Source organism: Astyanax mexicanus, chromosome 9, assembly GCF_023375975.1.
Source record: "Astyanax mexicanus isolate ESR-SI-001 chromosome 9, AstMex3_surface, whole genome shotgun sequence".
NCBI classification, from domain to species: domain Eukaryota; kingdom Metazoa; phylum Chordata; class Actinopteri; order Characiformes; family Acestrorhamphidae; genus Astyanax; species Astyanax mexicanus.
In genome coordinates, this window is record NC_064416.1 from 26,210,435 (window position 1) to 26,230,534 (window position 20,100).

Below are 20,100 nucleotides of genomic sequence, written 5' to 3' on the forward strand. Positions count from 1 at the left end.
TGTCACACACTATTTCCAGCTGCATATGGCCATGCTTGTTTTGCTTCATGATTAATTGTTCTCTTTATAGCTTTAAATTTAGATAACACATTTAACAAAAAAAAATGATAATTTTGTTTGTAAATGTATTGCTTTACACACCACACTTTTCTGATTGATCTTGTTAATGAGCTGATTAGATTTATCAGGTGCAGGGCTGTGTACCTCCAGGACCAGGTTAGAGAAACAGGCTTGGGACAAGAAGGTCAATAGTTTGATTCCCAGTACAGCTGAGGTAAAGTCCAGTGTCCTGCTGTACAAAAACAGCCATAAAGGAAACTCCTAGTCTTAAAGATCTTATATAGTCGCCCTGCAAGGAAAAAAAATGCATCTCCATTTTTGTTGATTTTTAATTTACCACATGTGAACACAAAGCTACACCTTTTATAATAAATGGGCCAATAGAAATGAAATAATAAATTAATAGGAACAAAGTATTTTATACAGTGACTCCCATTAAAAGCACAAGGTTTTTCCTTCTCCCATGAAATTATTGGAGATACATTTTTTATAGCTCATGCTATGCTAAAATAAACCATGCACAAGACGTAATGCTGGAAATGTTTATTTCAAGAATTAACATGACATTTGGAGCCCAAAACTTTTTTGCTTATTTCTTTTGTGAACAATACCAAGATATCTTCTTTTCTGCATATATTTGTACAAGTTTAAATATTTAAAACAATGCACTGTGACGATGGCAGTCATGGACAGATAAACTCCAGTCTGAAAATGCAGCATTGGTCTTTTTTAACAGCCCTTTCGTTGATTCAGCTGGGGAAAAGAATGCATGTATGAAGTCAGCAAATCCTGACAAGCGTGACCGTGTTTCATTGGATTAGGCTACATTCGTTTATTACCAGTGCAAATGATCAAATAAAATAAAATAAAAAACATTTTAACAAATGCTGTAAATCGAGGCGATTGTGAAAAAGCGTTCAGAGAGAAAAAAAAACAGCAGCACTCTCTTCAAAACAAACCATTAAACACTAGAGAGAACCGAGGAGATAAACATAAAAAGAAACCATGCTATTTCTAATACAGTTATCACTCTTAGTGCAATTACTCTTATACTATTTATGTGTTTTCATCATCAGTGTTCACACAAATGCTTAGGTTTTTGTATTCAGGCCATACATTCTAATGGTCACATGTATTGCATCTTTGGGATATCTTACAAATCAGTACCACAGTATTGCACTTTCAGTTAAAGAAAATAAAAAAGAAAAAGACTGTAAGAGATCTAGGGTGTTTTCTGCACAATATGGCTGCCACAGAAAGTAAGTCATGTTTTGTTTCTTTGAGGTGTTAGTGGATCTTATGTATCCATGTTAAGTGGTCACATATATGAGGTGTTTTCAGTGTCAGCTTAAACAGCAAATACGTCCACATGAAAGCTAAAAGCACTAAATGTGTTGTAAAATCTTAAACATATATATTTTTTTTAATATTGTATGTAATAAATGACTATGAAGGTATACAAGCATTTCTCTGGCCTGAATTTAAAGTGTTTCCTCTTGGTTATTTTTATACATAGGGAAAAATCCAAGTGCACAAAACCATGTGAGAATGTTTTCTTTCCACCTATTGGTCAGACTTGTCTCTGGTAGGAGCAAGAAAGTAAATACAGGAAGAAGGTCCTATGATATGAACTAGTGCTACATTTCTGTGCAACAGAAATGTAGTAACTATCTGGGCTAATTAGGTGTTTAGCTCAAATTTGCGAAGTTGCCTAAACCTGCAGAGATGTATTGAGGTCAGAAAATGTTCTTACTACAGTCAAACTGCTCCAGAGTTCGTTTGGGACCAGAAAGAGTCCCACCTCTGAAGGGTCTTTGTGCGTTTGTGATTACTGTATTTGCCCAAACCAAACATGAATATTCAATTACCCAGTTTCTGTTTATATGATATATAGTATAGACTAGCCCTATCTCTAGTTATGCTCCCAATAGTTGGAAGGAATAGACTAGCTCATGTGAAGTCAGCCACCAACACTATGCAGCACAGCAGAGGAAAGCACAGCTCTCTAGCTTCAACCATCGCCTGTGCTGATCAACATCACACTAGGAGGGTTGTGGGGAGGAAACTTTATCAACCCACTACAGAGCAAGACTAACTGTGTTCATACCGAAACCTCTGCAGCCAATCAAATATAAAACACACAATGTTATTATCCACTGATTTTTTCTGCCTTTTTTCTAACCCCCTTAGCTAACATTTAACAGTTCATCTTTACATTTTTTGAGCAGTGGTGCTTTAAGATTTTCTGAAAATACTGAGCTTAATGTTTAATAATCTACAGAGATTGTTCACTCTTTGTTTCTACAAATTTTGACAAGACTGCCAAAACCTTAAAACCTGTGTGTAATATATACATATGTTATATTTGTTAAAATGTGTTTACTTCTTAATAGAAGGATATACTGATTAAGGTTAGAATGTACAAAATTAGAATTGATGGAAGTTCCGATCTTCAAAGTTCTTGTCACAAAGATAAAACTAGAAATACACAATACATCAAATTCATCTGCTAAATTTGGCAGCAAGTCACATTTAACATAAAATATTAATACTGTTTAGGCTGACACTGCTAGATTATGCTGTTTCAATCGTTTCAGTTTCGTAATATAAACTAATATTAATAAGCTAATATTGACAATGTACTCTAAATTTATCAGAGACAAAATATAAATCATCAGCATAGCATAGACATTTAAGTAAATGCAGTAAGAATATAATTCAACTAAAAAATACTTTAGTGCACAAAGATACTGGGTGCCTCAGTATCTGCTTCAGATACAGAATGTGTTATTGAGTAAATAGAGACACAAAATTGTGCAAAAAAGCAGTGCATGGTTTCAGTTTTTTTCTTTTCCTAATGTGAGGTCTGCTTTAAAAGTCCCTAGACCTCTCACATTAATACAAACATTACAGTAGCAAATGTTCTCTATGTTTATATTGCTATAAATATATATTTGAATACAAATATAGTGTATGATCAAAATGAAAATATATAGAAATGTATATTTACAACCAAATATTAGAAATGAAACCCCAGCTCCACAAGCATTAACTCCAACACACAGACTAAAGTGCATTCAAACTTGGGCCATGTTTTTTATGCAATGATGCAAATACTCCTTCATTTACTCCCGCGTCATACTGGTAGAAAAGTGGTACCTCAGCAGTGGACTGGTCTTCACCACTCAGGCTGGGGTTTAACTTAAGTGTTGCAGGTCTTTCAGTGGATGTGTGATGTGATTATTTCTCTCAAGAGAATAAGATCCTTTGGATGGCGTCAAAAAGAAAAAAAAAACAAAAAACAGGTCGGAAACTTCACCAGTGGCTTCAGCGTGTTTCTCTTGTGTACACGTTTTAATGCACATCTTCAGCTGCAAACACTTGAATTCCACTGAGCAGGTCATTCAGTTCAGAGTATCAGGATGTGCTTTTGTAATCCACAGCTGATGATGGATCTCCGTGTGAAACTCTGGCTGTCACAATCACAACCCTGACATCGCTGAATATTCTGAATGGATGTGAGGACCATCTGCCATCCACAGGCCATGTGTTCACCGAGATCTGCTCATGAGAAGAAAATAGCAAAATAAGAATAACACATTTACACTTTAACTAAATAAGACATTTTAACCTTTCCAATTCCATTTCTCTTTTTCTACCCTTATTTCCAAGTGTAAGCCTTCCTGAGTGTAACAGAGTACAAGAATTGGGACAACCCTTTAAGCCCCTGATACAGATATATGTATACATATATACATCAGAAACCTAGCTGGTTAAATAGTTAACTTTAGAGCATTGTATGTCTCCAGAAAGGGGGCAGGTGGTGCAGCAATTAATTAAATTCAATTCAAATCAATTTTATTCCTATAGCGCTTTTTACAACAAAAGTTTTCACAAAGCAGCTTTACAGAGAAAAACAGGTCCACGTCTCTTATGAGCAGCACCACAGAGATGCCAATTATTGTGGTGATACAGTGGCAAGGAAAAACTCCCTTTAAGAGGAAGAAACCTTGGAAGGAACCAAGACTCAGTCAGAGGAACCCATCCTACTTGGGTATTATTGTCAATTCCTTAATTCCTTTATAATGGGGAGATGAAATTATTAAAATATTTTTTGTATTACAAATGCTAATTAAAGACTTTTATGCCTAAATGTTAATGATGTTAGTAAATTGTGAGCAGTACTATTGTCATAACTTAACACTAGGTAATACAGACAGTGGAAAATTAAATCAAATCAAAATAAATAAAATCAGAATATAAGAAAGCTTGGATGAAATGTTGGGAAGATTACCGGATGGTGTAGGAGGAGTAGCCTGTGCCGGCTGCAGCGTCAGGCCCTCACTGTTCCTCACAGCCAGCAGTGGGGTAGGCCTCTCCCTCCTGGCTCTGAAACATGTACTGGGACATAGCAGCAGGGATGAGGATATTAGCCAACTCCTGCACATACAATACACAGATAAACAGCAGCACACAGTTCAGCAGCATTCCGAGGTTCAGTGTTCAGGTTCAGTGTGTGCTGTTATAATGAATGTTGAGGGAGTGAGCTGTAATGAGCCGTATGTCTGTTTAAACACTTTCAGTTTAAGCTAGGTCTTTTAACTCTCATCATTTCTCTGTTGAGATATTTACCTCCTACACTTTTACTCTCTCTCATACACACACACAAACATCTTCACCATGACAGACTTTAGAGTGCCCCCTTTCATTTCTTCTTTTTTGAAAAACAAAATATGGACACCCTACTTATATGTAATATGTAATATGTAATCTTATATCAGATAAAAAACAACCTTAATTGCAGAAAGCCTGGCTCTGGCACTACTGATTAAATTACATAGTGGAAAAAAGTTTTAGTAATTGTAGTAAGTTGTAGTAATGTATTTTGTGGAAGTCTGGAAGATAGGAGTCACTTTGTTATGGTTTAGTCCCACCCACAGCTTCATTGCGTCAACATTTTATTTATTTATTTTTCATCTTCTTCTTCTTCTTCTTCTTCTTATTATTATTATTATTTATTGTGTTTTATTATTCATTCTATGATAACATTTCCAATTTTGCATGAAAATGTAGAGCCAAACCAGATGCTAAAAAAACTATATTAATAACATTAATAATAAAATTTAGCCTTGAGATCCAGTGTTGTTTTCTATATGCTGCACCTGGAAATTTTGCATTTTTTTATTCACGTTTTACATAAATTAAACAGAAGTTCTTTCATGGGTGAATTAGCCTGGAGCAATGTTCAGTATGTTCAGTAATTACATATAGTGAAGGACATAAGAATTGGATCTCTTGCTGATTTTGGAAGTTTGCACACAGACAAAGAGATTAACAGACTATAATTTTAAGGGTAGGTTAATTTTAACAGTGAGAGATAAAATCCCCAACTCTTAATGATTTAGAGATGATTTGCAAAGAGAAGTGGACCAAAATTCCTCCTGACATGTGCGCAAACCTCATCATCAAGTACAAAACAAACTTGACTTCTGTGCTTGCCAACAAGGGCTTAGTCACCAAGTATAAAGTCTTGTTTGCCAGAGAGTATAAATACTTTTTTATCTCTGCAAAATGCCAATAAATTTATATGATTTATATGATGTGATTTTCTGGATGTATTTCTGATATTCTATCTCTCACTGTTAAAATCAACATAACCTTAAAATTTGATTTAATAAAGCTATTTCTCGTGCATTAAGGTATTAAGGTCCATGAAGAGATTAGGTGAAACTGAGTGATCCACTTACCGATTTCAGATTTGAGTCCATCTCGGCGAAGTTCCACTCACTCATTGGCAAGCTAAAAGTGAATGGCTACAACAGAGAAAATGATCACTGTATGATTGGGAGGTTTATATAACCGGCTCCATCAGCTGATTTATTATATTTTTTATGCAGAAAGCTGGTATACAGTACAGCACAACTGTTATTCCATTCTGACACCACTGTCAAATGTGTGTGTGTGTGTGTAACTTACATCCATAGAGACAGTGCTGGGCTCCATACTCTGCTGCTGGTGGCTTCTCAGGAGGAGCTGTATTTCCTCCAGACTCATGTCCACATTTTCCACAGCATCAGACATCTCTGGTCTATCACACACACACACACACACACACACATACAACAATGCAGCAACAATGTGTTTTGTTTTATATAAATTCCAGAGTATGAATATTATATCATATTATAACATATAAAGATAAATACTGTAATAGACCTGTCCATCATGATCCTCTTGGTCCTCCTCTCTCCAGAGGCTGATCCTCGGCCCTCCAGGACGGACTGCACCATTGCTACAGGGAGGACGGGGGGTTCAGCACACACCTCACAGGAGCCCAGTGGAATGCCCTCGCCCCGCCCACGCACACCTGGACTCACTGGCTCCTCCTTTATCAGCATCAGACATTTCTCCCTGACATACCAAAGCATCACAGAATAATTAGATAACTGCATTAGAGTGTTCATTTAGGGCTAAATTTATTAGGCTTTCATCACAATCTGTGAACCTGTAAAAGGGCATAGTATAATGTATCAGAGCTTTTAAACATTCATTTTAAATTTATACTAAATACTGCAGCATCAAAGTCGTTTGATTATTTTTTTTTTCTGTGCCTTAGAACCAAGGTTTCTAAGAAACCTAGAAAAGCATTTTGGTAGCTCTGCAGCTAAAACGTTTTGGACATTACAATTAAAATTAAAAAAAAATTTAACATCCTTAGAAAGTTCAATCTGTCAAGATTTATAAACTTTTTTTTATGGTTTTTTTTTTTATGTAATGATAACATTGCTGCAATTTTTAGGTTTGGGAGCTTGTAATATTACCACAATGTTAGTATTTGTCTAGCTGGTAAGCATTTTGTGATTAACTTTTTAAAAAACTTTGTGATGCAAACCCTTATTACATGGCACATGTGCCTGCAACATTATATCTGTACAGGCTAAACATTGCAACATTATTAAAACATTTTTAAAGCATTCGCTGTTAATTGGGTCATACCTCAACTTTCAAATTTGTTATTGTTTTTTTTTTTCCCAGGAGTTACCATGACTGAAAAATAATCTAAAACATGTAGTATTTTTATACATAATCTGATAACGGTAAAATAATTAAATGGCTAAATGCTTTTACTGCAGCACTGTGTTTTCACTCCAATTTGAGAGTAGAAAAATATAGAAATGTAGATGTTAATGTTGGTATATGGTTGGTTTTAATTCTCTAAACTGCGTTAAACAAAGAATGCTTACACAATTCTTTAAGACAAATAAGTAGATTTTGGCACAATGTTTATTCCTTATCCCTTATTTCTGAACATTTGTTAAAACTGGCTCACAAATGAAAAAAGGCGGCAGAATGGATTGATACTACATCCATTAATTCAGCTAATAACCAGCCAGAGCACATATGCATCACTACATGCATTGGGCACTAACTTTATTTAAGAGTCTTGTGCACAGACTCTGCACTTGACTGTTTCATAGCTTCCTATGTCGCGTCTGTAGGTCTGGAGCAGGTATAAACCAGTCTTTAGCATGAAATGAGGCAGCTGCAAACTCATGAGAAGTGAGATCCAATTTCTCCCCGGTGTTAAAATGAGCTAATTATACCTCGACTCATCTGACTGCAGTTGCATAGCCATGGCACTGGGCTGTGACATCTCAGTGACGTCTGAGATTATTGGTCCTCCTGTTATTGTGCTGCTAGTGGAACATGAGGCAGCCTCTGTGGATGGCTGAGAGGAAGACAAAGAAAAAAGAAACAGATTTATTTTGAGGAAATTTTATAGTCAATTGTGTCAATTATGCTACAGAAGTATACTGATGCAAAGAGAATTAAAACATATTTTTAACAGTTATAGAGTCAAATTCACAGCACAGCTTAAGCTATTCCAGACAAAAGCATACAGTTACAACAGTCTGTTGCTTACCGACTGGATATAGAAGGGCTCCTGCATTGGCTCCATGGAGTGACTGTGACTGAATTTGGAAGCAGGAGGAGTGGTGGAGCCATCATCTAACATTAGAGGCCTGAGAGATATGAGCATCAATGCCATTAAATACAATAATTACAACTGGTAACATTTTTAACTGAATTTTAACAATCTTCTTGCAATAAGTAAACTCTTTTTCACAAAATCCAAATCACAGCTTTAAACCATTTTAAAGCATTTATTTTGCTCTATTCATTATAATTATTTTGGTCCCTTCATTATATTTTTTTTCCTCTCTTTATTATAATTAATTTGGTCCCTTCCTTATAATTATTTTGGCCTCTTCAATATAATTAGTTTGACCCATAACAGAGAATTACTGTCTAAATCTGCCATAATGTAGAAAACGTCTAAAATGAAGATAGAAGGTTTTTGATATGGGACCATTATTTAAATGTGACTTTGAGATTAAAGTTAAACATGAATGTTATGTTTAGGATTAGGATTAGAGTAAACTGATGGAAAGGTAACTCTAAGATTAAGACCACAATGAAAAAAGTGAGAAAAAATGCAACAAAGAGAAAGACAGAGTGTAAAGATAGAGAAAGCACAATTAAAAAAGAGTGAGCCACAAAGAGAAAGACAGATGGAGAGTACAAAGGAAAGGAAGGGAAAAAGTGCAAAAGAAATAAAAATACATGAAATAAAAAACGAGCTTTACACGAGAAAAAAATACTGTTTTACTTATAATTATTTTATTTTAATCCATTTTAAATCATTTATTTTGGTCTGTTCATTATAATTATTTTATTCTGTTCATTATAATTTTGTTTGACCCAAAACCGAGAATTACTGTCAAAATTTGCCATAATGTAGAAAACTTCAAAAATGGAGATGGAAGGTTTTTGATATAGGACATTCTAATTAATTTAAATGTGGTTTTAAGATTGAGTTAAACATGAACGTTATGTTTAGGATTAGGGTTAGAGTATATGTCACATTTATGTACCCTATGTCATCATTAGGACATTAAAACTGTTGGACATTACTGACTCACATACTTGATAAGCTGCGGCCCTTCTTCTGAAAGTAAAGTTAAAGCACAGGTGTCATTGTTGGGAGTGTAAACACCTGAGAATTCACACTCTGGGTGCGGTGAATGAGAGTTGCAGCATTGTGCAGTATGTTACTGGGCCTTGTCCTCCCTCTCACCCGATTTGTTCTCACGGGTCACACTAGCTGACAGTGCACTTCTTCATAGAGGGTAGAGGGTCATGCGCTGCGGTTCAGTGGGGTGGTGTGTGTGCGTGTGTGAAGGCCAGCGCTCAGTTGGTCTGATTCAGCATTCAGCTCCATTCAGGCCAGCTGGGCGAGTGAATTGTGTCAGCTGACCGTATCCAGCTGAGTTGGCCATTCGCACTGCAGTGTTTATTAGGCCCTCGCCATGTTGATTAGCTTTTTTTCTGCTTGCCGCTGTGTGTTTGTGTGTCACTGTGTGTGTAGTAATAATCCAAACAAACTGCTCTATCTGTGTGTGTGTGTGTGTGTGGGGGGGGGGGGGTATTAGGCAATTACATGACCACATACAGTTTTCTCTTCATTCCGACAGTGCTGGGGGTGCTGGGCTGCACCTGACTGAACAGGAACTGAATCAGCTAATAAAAGAGAGAGAGTGAGAGTGATTCAGCATTACTGAACTGCATCAAACACCAGAGCAACACACACACCCTCCCCCCCCCTCTCTCTCTTAAAAAATTAATATATTACCTTGTTCATCACTTTCTGCTGCTGTGTGTGATTCTGTCTCAATGACACCACCTCCCTCCACAACACCTCATTCTGCCTAGAAGAGAGAAAAGAGAGAGTGCAAAAGAAAGAACAGAAAAAGAAAGAAAGTGTAAGAGAGAAAGCCAGACAGAGAGAGCGCAACATAAAACAAGTGAGAATGAGCGAGAAAAAGTTTAAGCATAAAGGGAAAAAAGTAATCAAAGTAAACAAAGTATAGACAAACAGATTGAGGGCAAGATAAAGACCACAAGGGAAAAAAGTGAGAGAAAATTCAAAGAAAAGAAGGAGAGTGAGTGAAAGAGAGAAATAAAAAGAGTAAAACAAAAAAAGGAAAGAACAAAGAGAGAGAGAGCACAAAGAAAAAAGAGGGAGCAAAGAAAACAGAAAAAGACAGATACAGTTCAAAGAAATAAAAAGGGAAAGAAAGAGTGCAAAAGACATGAAACAAGAGTATATAATAATAAGTGAGAGAGTGAGAGAGAAAACAAAGAAAGAAACAGTGAGAGAGCAAAAGTAAAAAAAAAGAAAGAGAGATAAAAAGAGGCACAGAGTGAAGAGTTAGAGAATAAATGGTGGAAAAAGAAAGAAGAGTAGACTTTAACACTTTACCATATTTAGGCTGATTTATTACAGTTTAAAATAAAATAATATAATTGTATTAAATCTATATTAGAGTGATATGAAAATGCACTTGATTGTACCAAATCAATACACCTGACCTCCACTAAAATCCCCCCTCTGCCCCCCTAAAGTCAGGTGAGCTCTATTCAGCAGCAAACAAAGCACAGGCTCAGTGAACACAGGCCACAGGAAGAAGGTGTGGAAAGAAAGGATGGATTGAGGTGAAGGGTCAAACGCTCCTGCAGTGAAAAATGTTTGTGTTGTTTGTAGTTGTTACCAAACTTACATAATAACTGTGTAAGAAATGGAACTATGTGATGCCATACAAAATGTCTATTTTAGAGATTAATTTTTGATAAGAGCTTTTAAATGTGATTTGTAATGTTAAAAAATGTGTAAGCCTGCTCAGACATTACCACAAAAGCTGTCATTTGTCATAAGGTATTATGCACAAAACTGACCTGAAATTAATCTGTTGATAATTGTGGAATATGGAGCTACACTAGTGTTTAATTCCTCTATTAAAACTCTCAGTTAAACTCAGTAACTCAGCACATTAAAATACTCAAAAAGCATCTTTTAAAAACAAATTATATTATTACTATTATGCTAGGCCTTCAACGCACTAAACAATTATTACTGTCTCCCTCCAAACAGTACAGGAGTGCTAGAATTGTACCACTAAAAACTGAATCATAATTGTAGTCATGATTAAATCACAGAATATAATTTTTTAAGCGATTGACATCACTAATATAAATATAATTTAACTTTGCCTATCGAACACTAATCTATTTATATATTTACATTTAAATAACCATTATTTCAAGCTTTGTCTTAAGGAGACGGAAAAGTGTGATTGATCACAATTAATTCTGTTGTGATTAAACAAATGAATTAGTTGAATCTATTGACAACCACTAAAAGACCCCACATCACACAGTACCACCGGCACTGGAAGGGTAAAAAAACAATACTGTTTAAGTGTTGCTAATGCCATTAAAATCATTGTACAGCTGAACACTAAAGCCGGAAACATACATCAAACAAGGATACGACAATAATACTACTTAATAATAAATAATCCAAAATGATATAATACTCCGTATATAGTGTATTATGCAAGCCACAACATTACAGATTCAAATCCAAACTGAGCATTATATAACTGTAACAAAATAGCAGCTCCATTTGTTCATATACTAAAATAATTATATAGTGCTTCCTGTGTGTACACATTGTAGTTTAATGGCTTATGTTGTTCACTATATAGTCAGGAATAAGTATTGGAGGTTCAGCCAGAAACTTGCATGCATTGTGATGTCGGCATTTTCACAAACTCCATGTTCCCCATCCACATGACAAAAATTAGAAACTTCATTATCAGTGACTAAAGCATTTTCATGTGGATCGGAGGCCAAGATGATGACAAAAACCTTAAGTTTTTTTAAGTTTCTTTCAAAAGTATCCAGATACATGTTAACAGGGCCAAGGATAGACTGACCACAGTAAGTACAGAGCCACTATGTATGAGGGCCAGTGAAAAGCTAAAAAAAAGAATCTACTACTAATATTGAGTCATGAATTGGTCTAAAGCAGGAGTGTGCAAATAACTTTCCCAATCTGAGACCTGAGTTTTGAGTAGTGGGGGGCTGGACCAACAGGCTAATCTCAATTTGACTCAGTGTTCAGTACTTATATGGTTTTGATTAACTGTCACTGGCAAGAGAACAATCAGGCAATGAAAATTTAAAGCAGGCCTGTTGAAAACATCAGTATTATGTCCTTATTTAATCAATATTCACATAAATACACACAGCATTAATTTCACTTAGTACAAAGTAGTACTGCTATTTGGTTTGTTGTCTATTGACTTAATTAGCTGTTTTTCAGTACTTTTTTCTTGGTTGATGACAGAAATTAAAAAATGCTTTGGGCTGGAACAAGTGTAGTGCAGTATGAGAAGGGGAGAAATTGACATTCTGTTCACTCAAAGAGAACAAGGCCAATAACTTGGACTCCAAGCCTTGAATGAAAGTCTTTTGCACCACTGGGGACACCTAGACTGTTTTGCCCCTACTCAAGATTATCATGAAAAAACACTTAAACTCTTAAACTTGTGCATGTGTTTTGTATTTGGGCACTTACTGTTTCATATCCTGCATCTGGCACTCCATGTTCTCTTGTTGGTTGCGTAAAACCTGAACTTCATACAGCAGTTTACTTAAGTCCTCCTGCCGCACCTTAGTCTCCTCACTTTTCACTATAGAAACCTGATAAAAAAGAATATATAGTGATGTATATGTGATGATTTTGGAAATGTTTTACTTACATTCCTGATGTGTGTAGGTACATGTGTTTGTCCAAGTGTTTGTGGACACCCCTGAATGTAATAAATACATTCAGTTACAGTTACTAAGTTCCAGCCATTGCTGACACAAATGTGCAAAAGCACTCACACAGCTTTCCCCAATGGTGGAACAAATTACCTTCCACTACCAGATCAGGAGAATCTCTCGCCATCTTCAATAAACTCCTGAAGACAGAGCTCTTCAAAGTGCACTTACTCTCCTAACACCTCTAACAAACTATCTAACTACTTCTAACCTAATTTCCTTATTCCCCTCCTTCACTTCTCTTTCCCATTATTTCCCTTTGACCTATCTAAAACTGTTTTACTTTTAACTTCTATTACTTTGTACTTGACTATTGTAAGTCGCTTTGGACAAAAGCGTCTGCCTAATGTAATGTAATGTAATGTAATCCTGTGAAGAAATACTGCCAATATAGAACAGGCCAAGAGCCTAATGACAGGGTGGCATCAGCATTCAGCTGTAAAGCAAAAATTTATGGTACTCCATCCAAAACACCTAGCATCCTGACCTCACTAATATTCTTGTTGCTAAATACAATCAAATCTCCACAGCCATGCTCCAAAATCAAATAGAATGTTGTGAATTATAGTACAACCTTTTTTAATATCTTTGATTTCAGAATATATAATAATAACAATAATTGAGCAGGTGTCCCAATAAGTATAGTCCAGTATAGTTCAGTAAAGTATATTCCCCATAGTCTATGAATGTGTGGTTGCTCAGGCAAGAATCAGACCTTGCGTTTAATGTGTTCCAACAGATGCTCGTGGCCTTGGAGGAAGTAGAGGTGCTGGAACTCTGTGTCATCCCTCTCTGGCTTCACCAGCCCACTCTGTTCAATGTTCACCACTTTCCTGAAGCCATCTGAGAAACAACAGCACACACAATGTAATTTACTACAAGCACTTTATAATCCAGGTGAATATTTCCACTCAACTCAGTGAGGTAGAATCACTTTGGGGTGCTTTATTAAACCCAATTATTTCCACTAATTCAACACAATATTACAATAAGTTAGTATATCCAAAAAACTCCAAGGATATTAGCTATTAAAGTTATTATCTTTCCTAAAAACAGCAGATGTTTTTTTTTTATTTAATAGCTTATATCTCTTCCATTAAATACATACACATGTTGAGCTGGCGCACAAAGCTGGCCATGTTGTTGTGCTTGAAGTATTTGGGGAGAACCTCCTTGGCAAACCTGCCTTGGTCAAACACATGGAAACTGGTTCCAGTCTAGATGGAAGTAATCAAGCAAAAAAAAAAAAAGCATTAGTTTAAAGCATTAATTTAATCAGCAACAGCAACATCGCTAAAAAAAAGCTTTTAATAACTTAATTCACACTGGATACAAAACACATATACTTCTGAAAAAATGTCAGAAGTGTGTGTATTAAGGCTATTACACTAACAAATACAACACAATTATTAAATTCATAATTTCTTATGCTAAAGTTTAAGCAGAACAGTGATTTATCCGTAAACATTGCAATTTTTAACGCTTAAATAAATCCAATTTATATTGCCATCAGTGGCTGCCGTCATTAATAACATCTCTGATTAAACACAGACTTAAATCTTAAGCCACATTCTATTCTACAAGATGCCTAATCAGCCTAAATACACATAGCAAGGGAAATCCTTCTAAATATAGTCTAAATGTTTATTATTTCTCATTTTGAGATTATTAAAGCAATATTATAAAAAGCCATTATTATTTTCAAACTTCCTTGGACTTGTTGTAAGTGATATAATCTACTAAAAATGCTTGCTTCATTGGCAGATTATTTTGCTTAATTCTTTTAATTAATTTTTTTTTCAAAACAACCAAAAATATCTGCCAATGGATTAAGACATTTTTAGTAGTATAAATGACTTAAGACAAGGTAAAACAAGTACTGATGATTTGATACTTGCAATTAGGATTTGCTAATATATTGTGGAATTTATTATTCCGTTCACCCATGCAATATTGCCAATGACACTACACCTTTGTGACTAATTTATTTTGTTTTTTAACAGTTCACATCACCTGATTTGAAAATGAATCTGACATTTCTAGATGATTTGTAGCTGATCCTGACATCTGTGAGTTTGTGATGAGGTCACAGTTTGACCTATGAACCCTATAGCTGTAGTGAGTATTTGAGAGAAGGAAGGGGTGGTGGTGAGAGCAAAGATGTTGAACCACACCCCTCACTCTTACATCACCTTTGGGATCATCTCCCAAAATTCAGTTATAAGGAAACCTTACTTAAGGTTTTCTTATTATGACAGCTCCATAAAGATCATCGTCCCTTGATTAAACTAGACTTTCATGCAAGTAGTCAAATGGTAGTCAAATCTCATGTCTCAACCTTTACGGTTCCCCTAAAAAGCCATTTTTAAATAACACTGTAGAAACCACAAGCTGAAAAGTTGCACCATTTTCTAATAGCTTTTCTCTGCCTTGTGGACATTGATTACTTCTGTTTCAGATCTATAGATCAAAGGTCATGCGGATTTGCTTAACTTTGGAGAAACTGTTTTAATTTTGATTGTGTGTGTGGCTTTTCTTCACTTTACAACAGAAGTTTAACAGCCCAGGATACTCTCAGACTTGTGATGCATTATGAGAGAGATGATTAGTACCGACGTAAAACTAATTCACTACTGTACTTAAGTACTACAATGCTGTATCTGCATCTACTGGAGTATTATTTTTTTCACTTTTACTTTACTACATATTTTCATTGAGTTTAAGTCCAATGCATCTTTTACCCACATTATCACTAAAGCCAGAGCAGTAGATGCTCTGCACTGTAACCAGGTTTGATGAAGCTCCTCAAAAATCAAGTAAATCAAGTGATCAAGCTGATCTTATAAGAAGACCTCGATGCTCCCATTCCGCCTTTCACCCTGCCAATTTTCTACTACTTTCTGTAATAAATACATAACAAAGTACTTTACCTTCACTTTCAGTACTTGAGTATTTTATTTTTGAATAAACTACTTTCAATACTTAAGTACTAATAATGTTGAATACTTTAGTACTTACATTTGGTGGTGTGGTGGTTAAATAACACTTTCACTTCTACTCAAGTTACCTTTTTGATAGAGCACTTTTACTTTTACTCAAGTCTGGGACTCTAGTACATTATGCATGTCTAACTATGAGGAGCACTGCTGAACGATGCTGAGCGAGGGCATAATGACAGAGAAGAGAGGAGGACAAGTCAAAAGAAAGTTTTTTTGACATTGTATGCTCTAAAAAGAAAAACACTGAGCATTAAATCCAAGCTTTTAAGAATGGATTAAATTTTAGTTTGTAATCATGAATTAAGCAAGTTCATTCCTCCCTGCATTTTGTTTTATTTTTCTTATTTATAATTCAACCAGTTCAGTATAACAACTGCCAATACATATTATTGTAAATGAATTGCGGTTTGATTTGAGATTCAATTGTTGTTGACTATGTAAATTAAGGGAACTATTATTATTATAACACTTTAGCTAAAAACCCTGCTTTAGACAGTCACATAGTTGAGCCTGTATTTGATGAGGGTTAGTATGAAGTTTAAAAAGTCAGAATATATAAAGCTTGACATGTATATTAGCTGGCAGGTGACATACCTCAGGTCTGATTTACTAATAGAGGTCTTGGCATTTGCAAGACCTGGGGTGCCTAAACCTTTGCACAGGACACTCTGGTAAATAATATTTTTATTATTCTTTAAATCCTATGTAAATATACAGCTCCGGGAAAAAATAAGAGACCAGTGTCTTTGATTTTACCAAATTGAAAACCTTTGGAATATAATCAAGATGGAAGATGGATGATCACAAGCCATCAAACCAAGCTGAACTGCTTAATTTTTTGCACCAGGAGTGGCATAAAGTTATCCAAAAGCAGTGTGTAAGACTGGTGGAGGAGAACATGCCAAGATGCATGAAAACTGTGATAAAAAAAACAGGGTTATTCCACCAAATATTCTGAACTTCTGAAACTTTATGAATATGAACTTTTTTCCCTTTTACATTTTTTGAGGTCTTAAAGCTCTGCATCTTTTATGTTATTTTAGCCATTTCTCATTTTCTGCAAATAAATGCTCTAAATGGCAATATTTTATTTGGAATTTGGGAGAAATGTTGATCGTAGTTTATAGAATAAAAAAAAACAATGTTCAATTTACTCAAACATATACCTATAAATAGCAAAATCAGAGAAACTGATTCAGAAACTGAAGAGGTCTCTTAATTTTTCCAGAGCTGTATGTCAAAATATTGTGTGTAGTTATGTGTACAATTACTTTATTTGTAATTAGCTGCACAGGCTGTGTTTATTACTACAATGCGTCATTAGGCCAGAAGTGTTTAAATGATTGCAAAAGCCTCTCTTTTTATAAATATCACTTGTGCTCAGTATTCAACAGCAAACAGCAGGTAACAGTCAGAAACACTCAGTTCAGCTGTGAAACTCAGACATGTTATGAAGACTCCTGCAGTGAAAATAACAGCTATTGGGCTGAAGGTGACTAACATCATTCTTCAGTTTATAGACAGCAGCTAAGTAAAGCTGAAGCCGGGGTTATTTATACTGAAATGCAGCACACATATAGTAGGACAGAGTGTAAAAAGAAAGGCCTTTATAGCTTTAGAACTGAGCATTTACACTAATGAAAAATAAATTCAAGATACAGATGTGTTTATTACTGTACCACAAATTGAATTATTGCCATTAAAACCCTTATATTAGTATTTAAAGTTATTTTTAGTCTAATATAAAACTTACTGGTTCTATATAAAACAAAACATATTATATACATATTCTTATTACCAACTGCTTACATTCAAAATTCAAGGAGGCTTTATTGTCATTCATACATATTAAAATATTAACATTATACAAGAAAAGATTCTTAATCGTTAAATTGCTAATTGCTATGATAATTTCAAAGGTTTCAAAAATAAAAAAAGTTAAAACAAATAAAATCCAGAATATATCTTATTACAAACCTAAATTAATCTGTAAATAATTAATTACTGTAAATGTAAAAATCACAGAAAATTATTCATACTAGAATTAATTATATATTATTTATTTTGAAACAGATAATAACAGTATTTATTGAATTAAATACGTCTAAAAAGGCATGCAGTTTTGTTTTCTTTTAGAGACTACAGAAATACATGTTTTATGTTAACTTTGGCACTGGTTATGTACATAACAAATATTACATATTGCAAATTATTCCAAAATCCCAAAAATCTTCCGGTGCCTAGTTTACTATGTTTAATTCTACATTATATACATATCATTACTGTATGCAAAATAAGGTACATTATTGCTACGACAAATTAGGACTGGGAAACATTATTTATTGTTTCTTTGACCAGTTACATCACAAGGACACAGTATGATTTTTACCATCAGTGGTAATACTAGATAATACTTGCCAAATCATCTTCCTCTACTTTTACACTACACATTTTTCTAGTCTAGTTTTTAGTTTATGTATTTTCAAAATAAAAAAAGAACTTTCTTTGTTTTATGTTTTTTTTCTAAATCATATAAATATAGTGTTAGATCACAGTAAGTTAGTAGTGGGATGTGAATGGGAAGTGTGAGGGTTGACTCACAGTGCTCCAGCAGATGAGATGATTGGTCTCCGGGTCCTCCACCAGAGTCCACAGCTTGGTGAGGAAAGCAGGCACATTGCTGGCGTATCCTCCGTCTACACTTATAGAGCCAGGAGACTCCTGCATGGCTGAACTCGGCCTCGGGCTTCCTTCACTGAGCAGCTCGTGTGTGGGTATTAGGATCTCAAACTCCTCAGTCCATCTCCAGTTGGCTACTTGCTGGGTGCCCAAGCTACTGATGCTCCCCTGTATCTCTCCCTCTGCCTGTGGCTCAGTCATCTGTCACATCAGGCCGTGTCATTGCCCCAGGCTGGAGTCAGCATAAAGGCCCGCAGCATCACTGCTCCTTCAACAATAGAGGCAGTGCAGGAACAATACACTGCTGCACAAAGCCTAGAATAATACCATCCTGTCACGCCAAACCACACAATGCTCCAACACAACCTGTGCAGGGGAGTGATGTGTGAGTTTTGGGGATGTGTGTGTGTGTTTGTGTGTGTGTGTGTGTGTGGGAGGGTGTTTGAATTGTTCATGTGGTTAAGGCTATTGTTCAGACAATCCTCACAGGTATTCAAGTGTTTGTAAAGTTAAAGTTTAGAGAACGTAAACAAACATGACAAAAATAAATTTCTTTAATCTGTGAGTATATAAAATAAAAAATACTCTGAAAGCTTAAAGAATTCCTAAATGAAAAAGAAACAAACAAAAAAACTAAATCCCTAACTAGAACATGATTTGAATACAACTAATATTTCCAGTTAAGAAACTAAAGTAACTGCCAGCAATTTTTTTACTTTAAAGATCCTGCATAAAAAGCGACTGTATGGTGGAGAAAAGTGTTTGGTACTGAAGTAATTTTGCTAGTAAATCTAATTTAAATGACCTGAGAGCACACATGCTAATGTAGGTAAACTAGCTTAGAGTATAGAGCAATAAACCAAATAAATAAAAATAATAATAATCTAATTTGTCTTGGGATACTACACATCTTAAACATATACAAATATAACACACTACCTGTTAGATCGATAATCAGCTAATAATCATTACATTAATTTTGAGATTAACAATAACAATAAGAAGTAAACTTATTAAACTCCTACTTTTAAATTTAGATGCACATTAGATGGCTGAGAGAAGAATAGGCATTAGAGTAGAATTATTCTTGTGCCAAGAATATGTAAGATATATATATTTTTCTCATCTATATTCTTCTCATTTTTTATTAGAAAATCTGCACCTCACAAAGAGATTTTTAGGAAACATGTAATATTTTCTAAATGTTCCATTTTTGCAGTATACAATTACAAATGGAATGGAAAAATCAGAAAATTAAATTATTTTAAATTTTTAAAGTTATTTTTCACAATATTAAATAGAAAAAATGCTTTTCACTCAATTTTCTATTTTAAAATCTACTCTCAAACTTTCAAAAGATTAAACTGATAAACATTACACTGACCTACCAGCATAGGTAATGTTTTTTTTCTGAATAATCAGCTGGTCTTGAGCTTGATTTTGTTTAGCAGGATATTAAGTTGATATCTCATTATTTTTAAATACTAAAGATATTGAGAGAGAAAGATATTGAGAGAGAAAAAAAATTACTTGTTAACTGATAGTAGCGAATAATTGTGTTGTTCTTATCAATACTGTTCCTTAACTACCTTAACTAAAGTAATATATAAAATATACAGTCAAGGATAAT

General features: G+C 34.8%; 1 protein-coding gene across 2 annotated transcripts; it reads right to left on the reverse strand.

The window, feature by feature from the left end:
- Positions 1-588: 588 nt before the first annotated feature.
- Positions 589-19,963, reverse strand: hsf4 (heat shock transcription factor 4). 2 transcript variants are annotated; one of them, XM_022679721.2, is made up of 13 exons: positions 18,393-19,963; positions 13,901-14,009; positions 13,508-13,635; positions 12,545-12,669; positions 9,755-9,830; positions 9,575-9,642; positions 7,985-8,084; positions 7,665-7,789; positions 6,277-6,471; positions 6,037-6,148; positions 5,808-5,873; positions 4,355-4,461; positions 589-3,621 (listed from the first exon to the last, which is right to left on the reverse strand). In XM_022679721.2, exons 1-12 carry the CDS (start codon positions 18,669-18,671, stop codon positions 4,402-4,404), a joined length of 1,443 nt encoding a protein of 480 aa, XP_022535442.2. In that variant the 5' UTR covers positions 18,672-19,963; the 3' UTR covers positions 589-3,621; positions 4,355-4,401. The 2 variants fall into 2 exon arrangements, with proteins under 2 accessions (XP_022535442.2, XP_007256274.3); XM_007256212.4 differs by having other exon boundaries at positions 4,355-4,500.
- Positions 19,964-20,100: the final 137 nt, after the last annotated feature.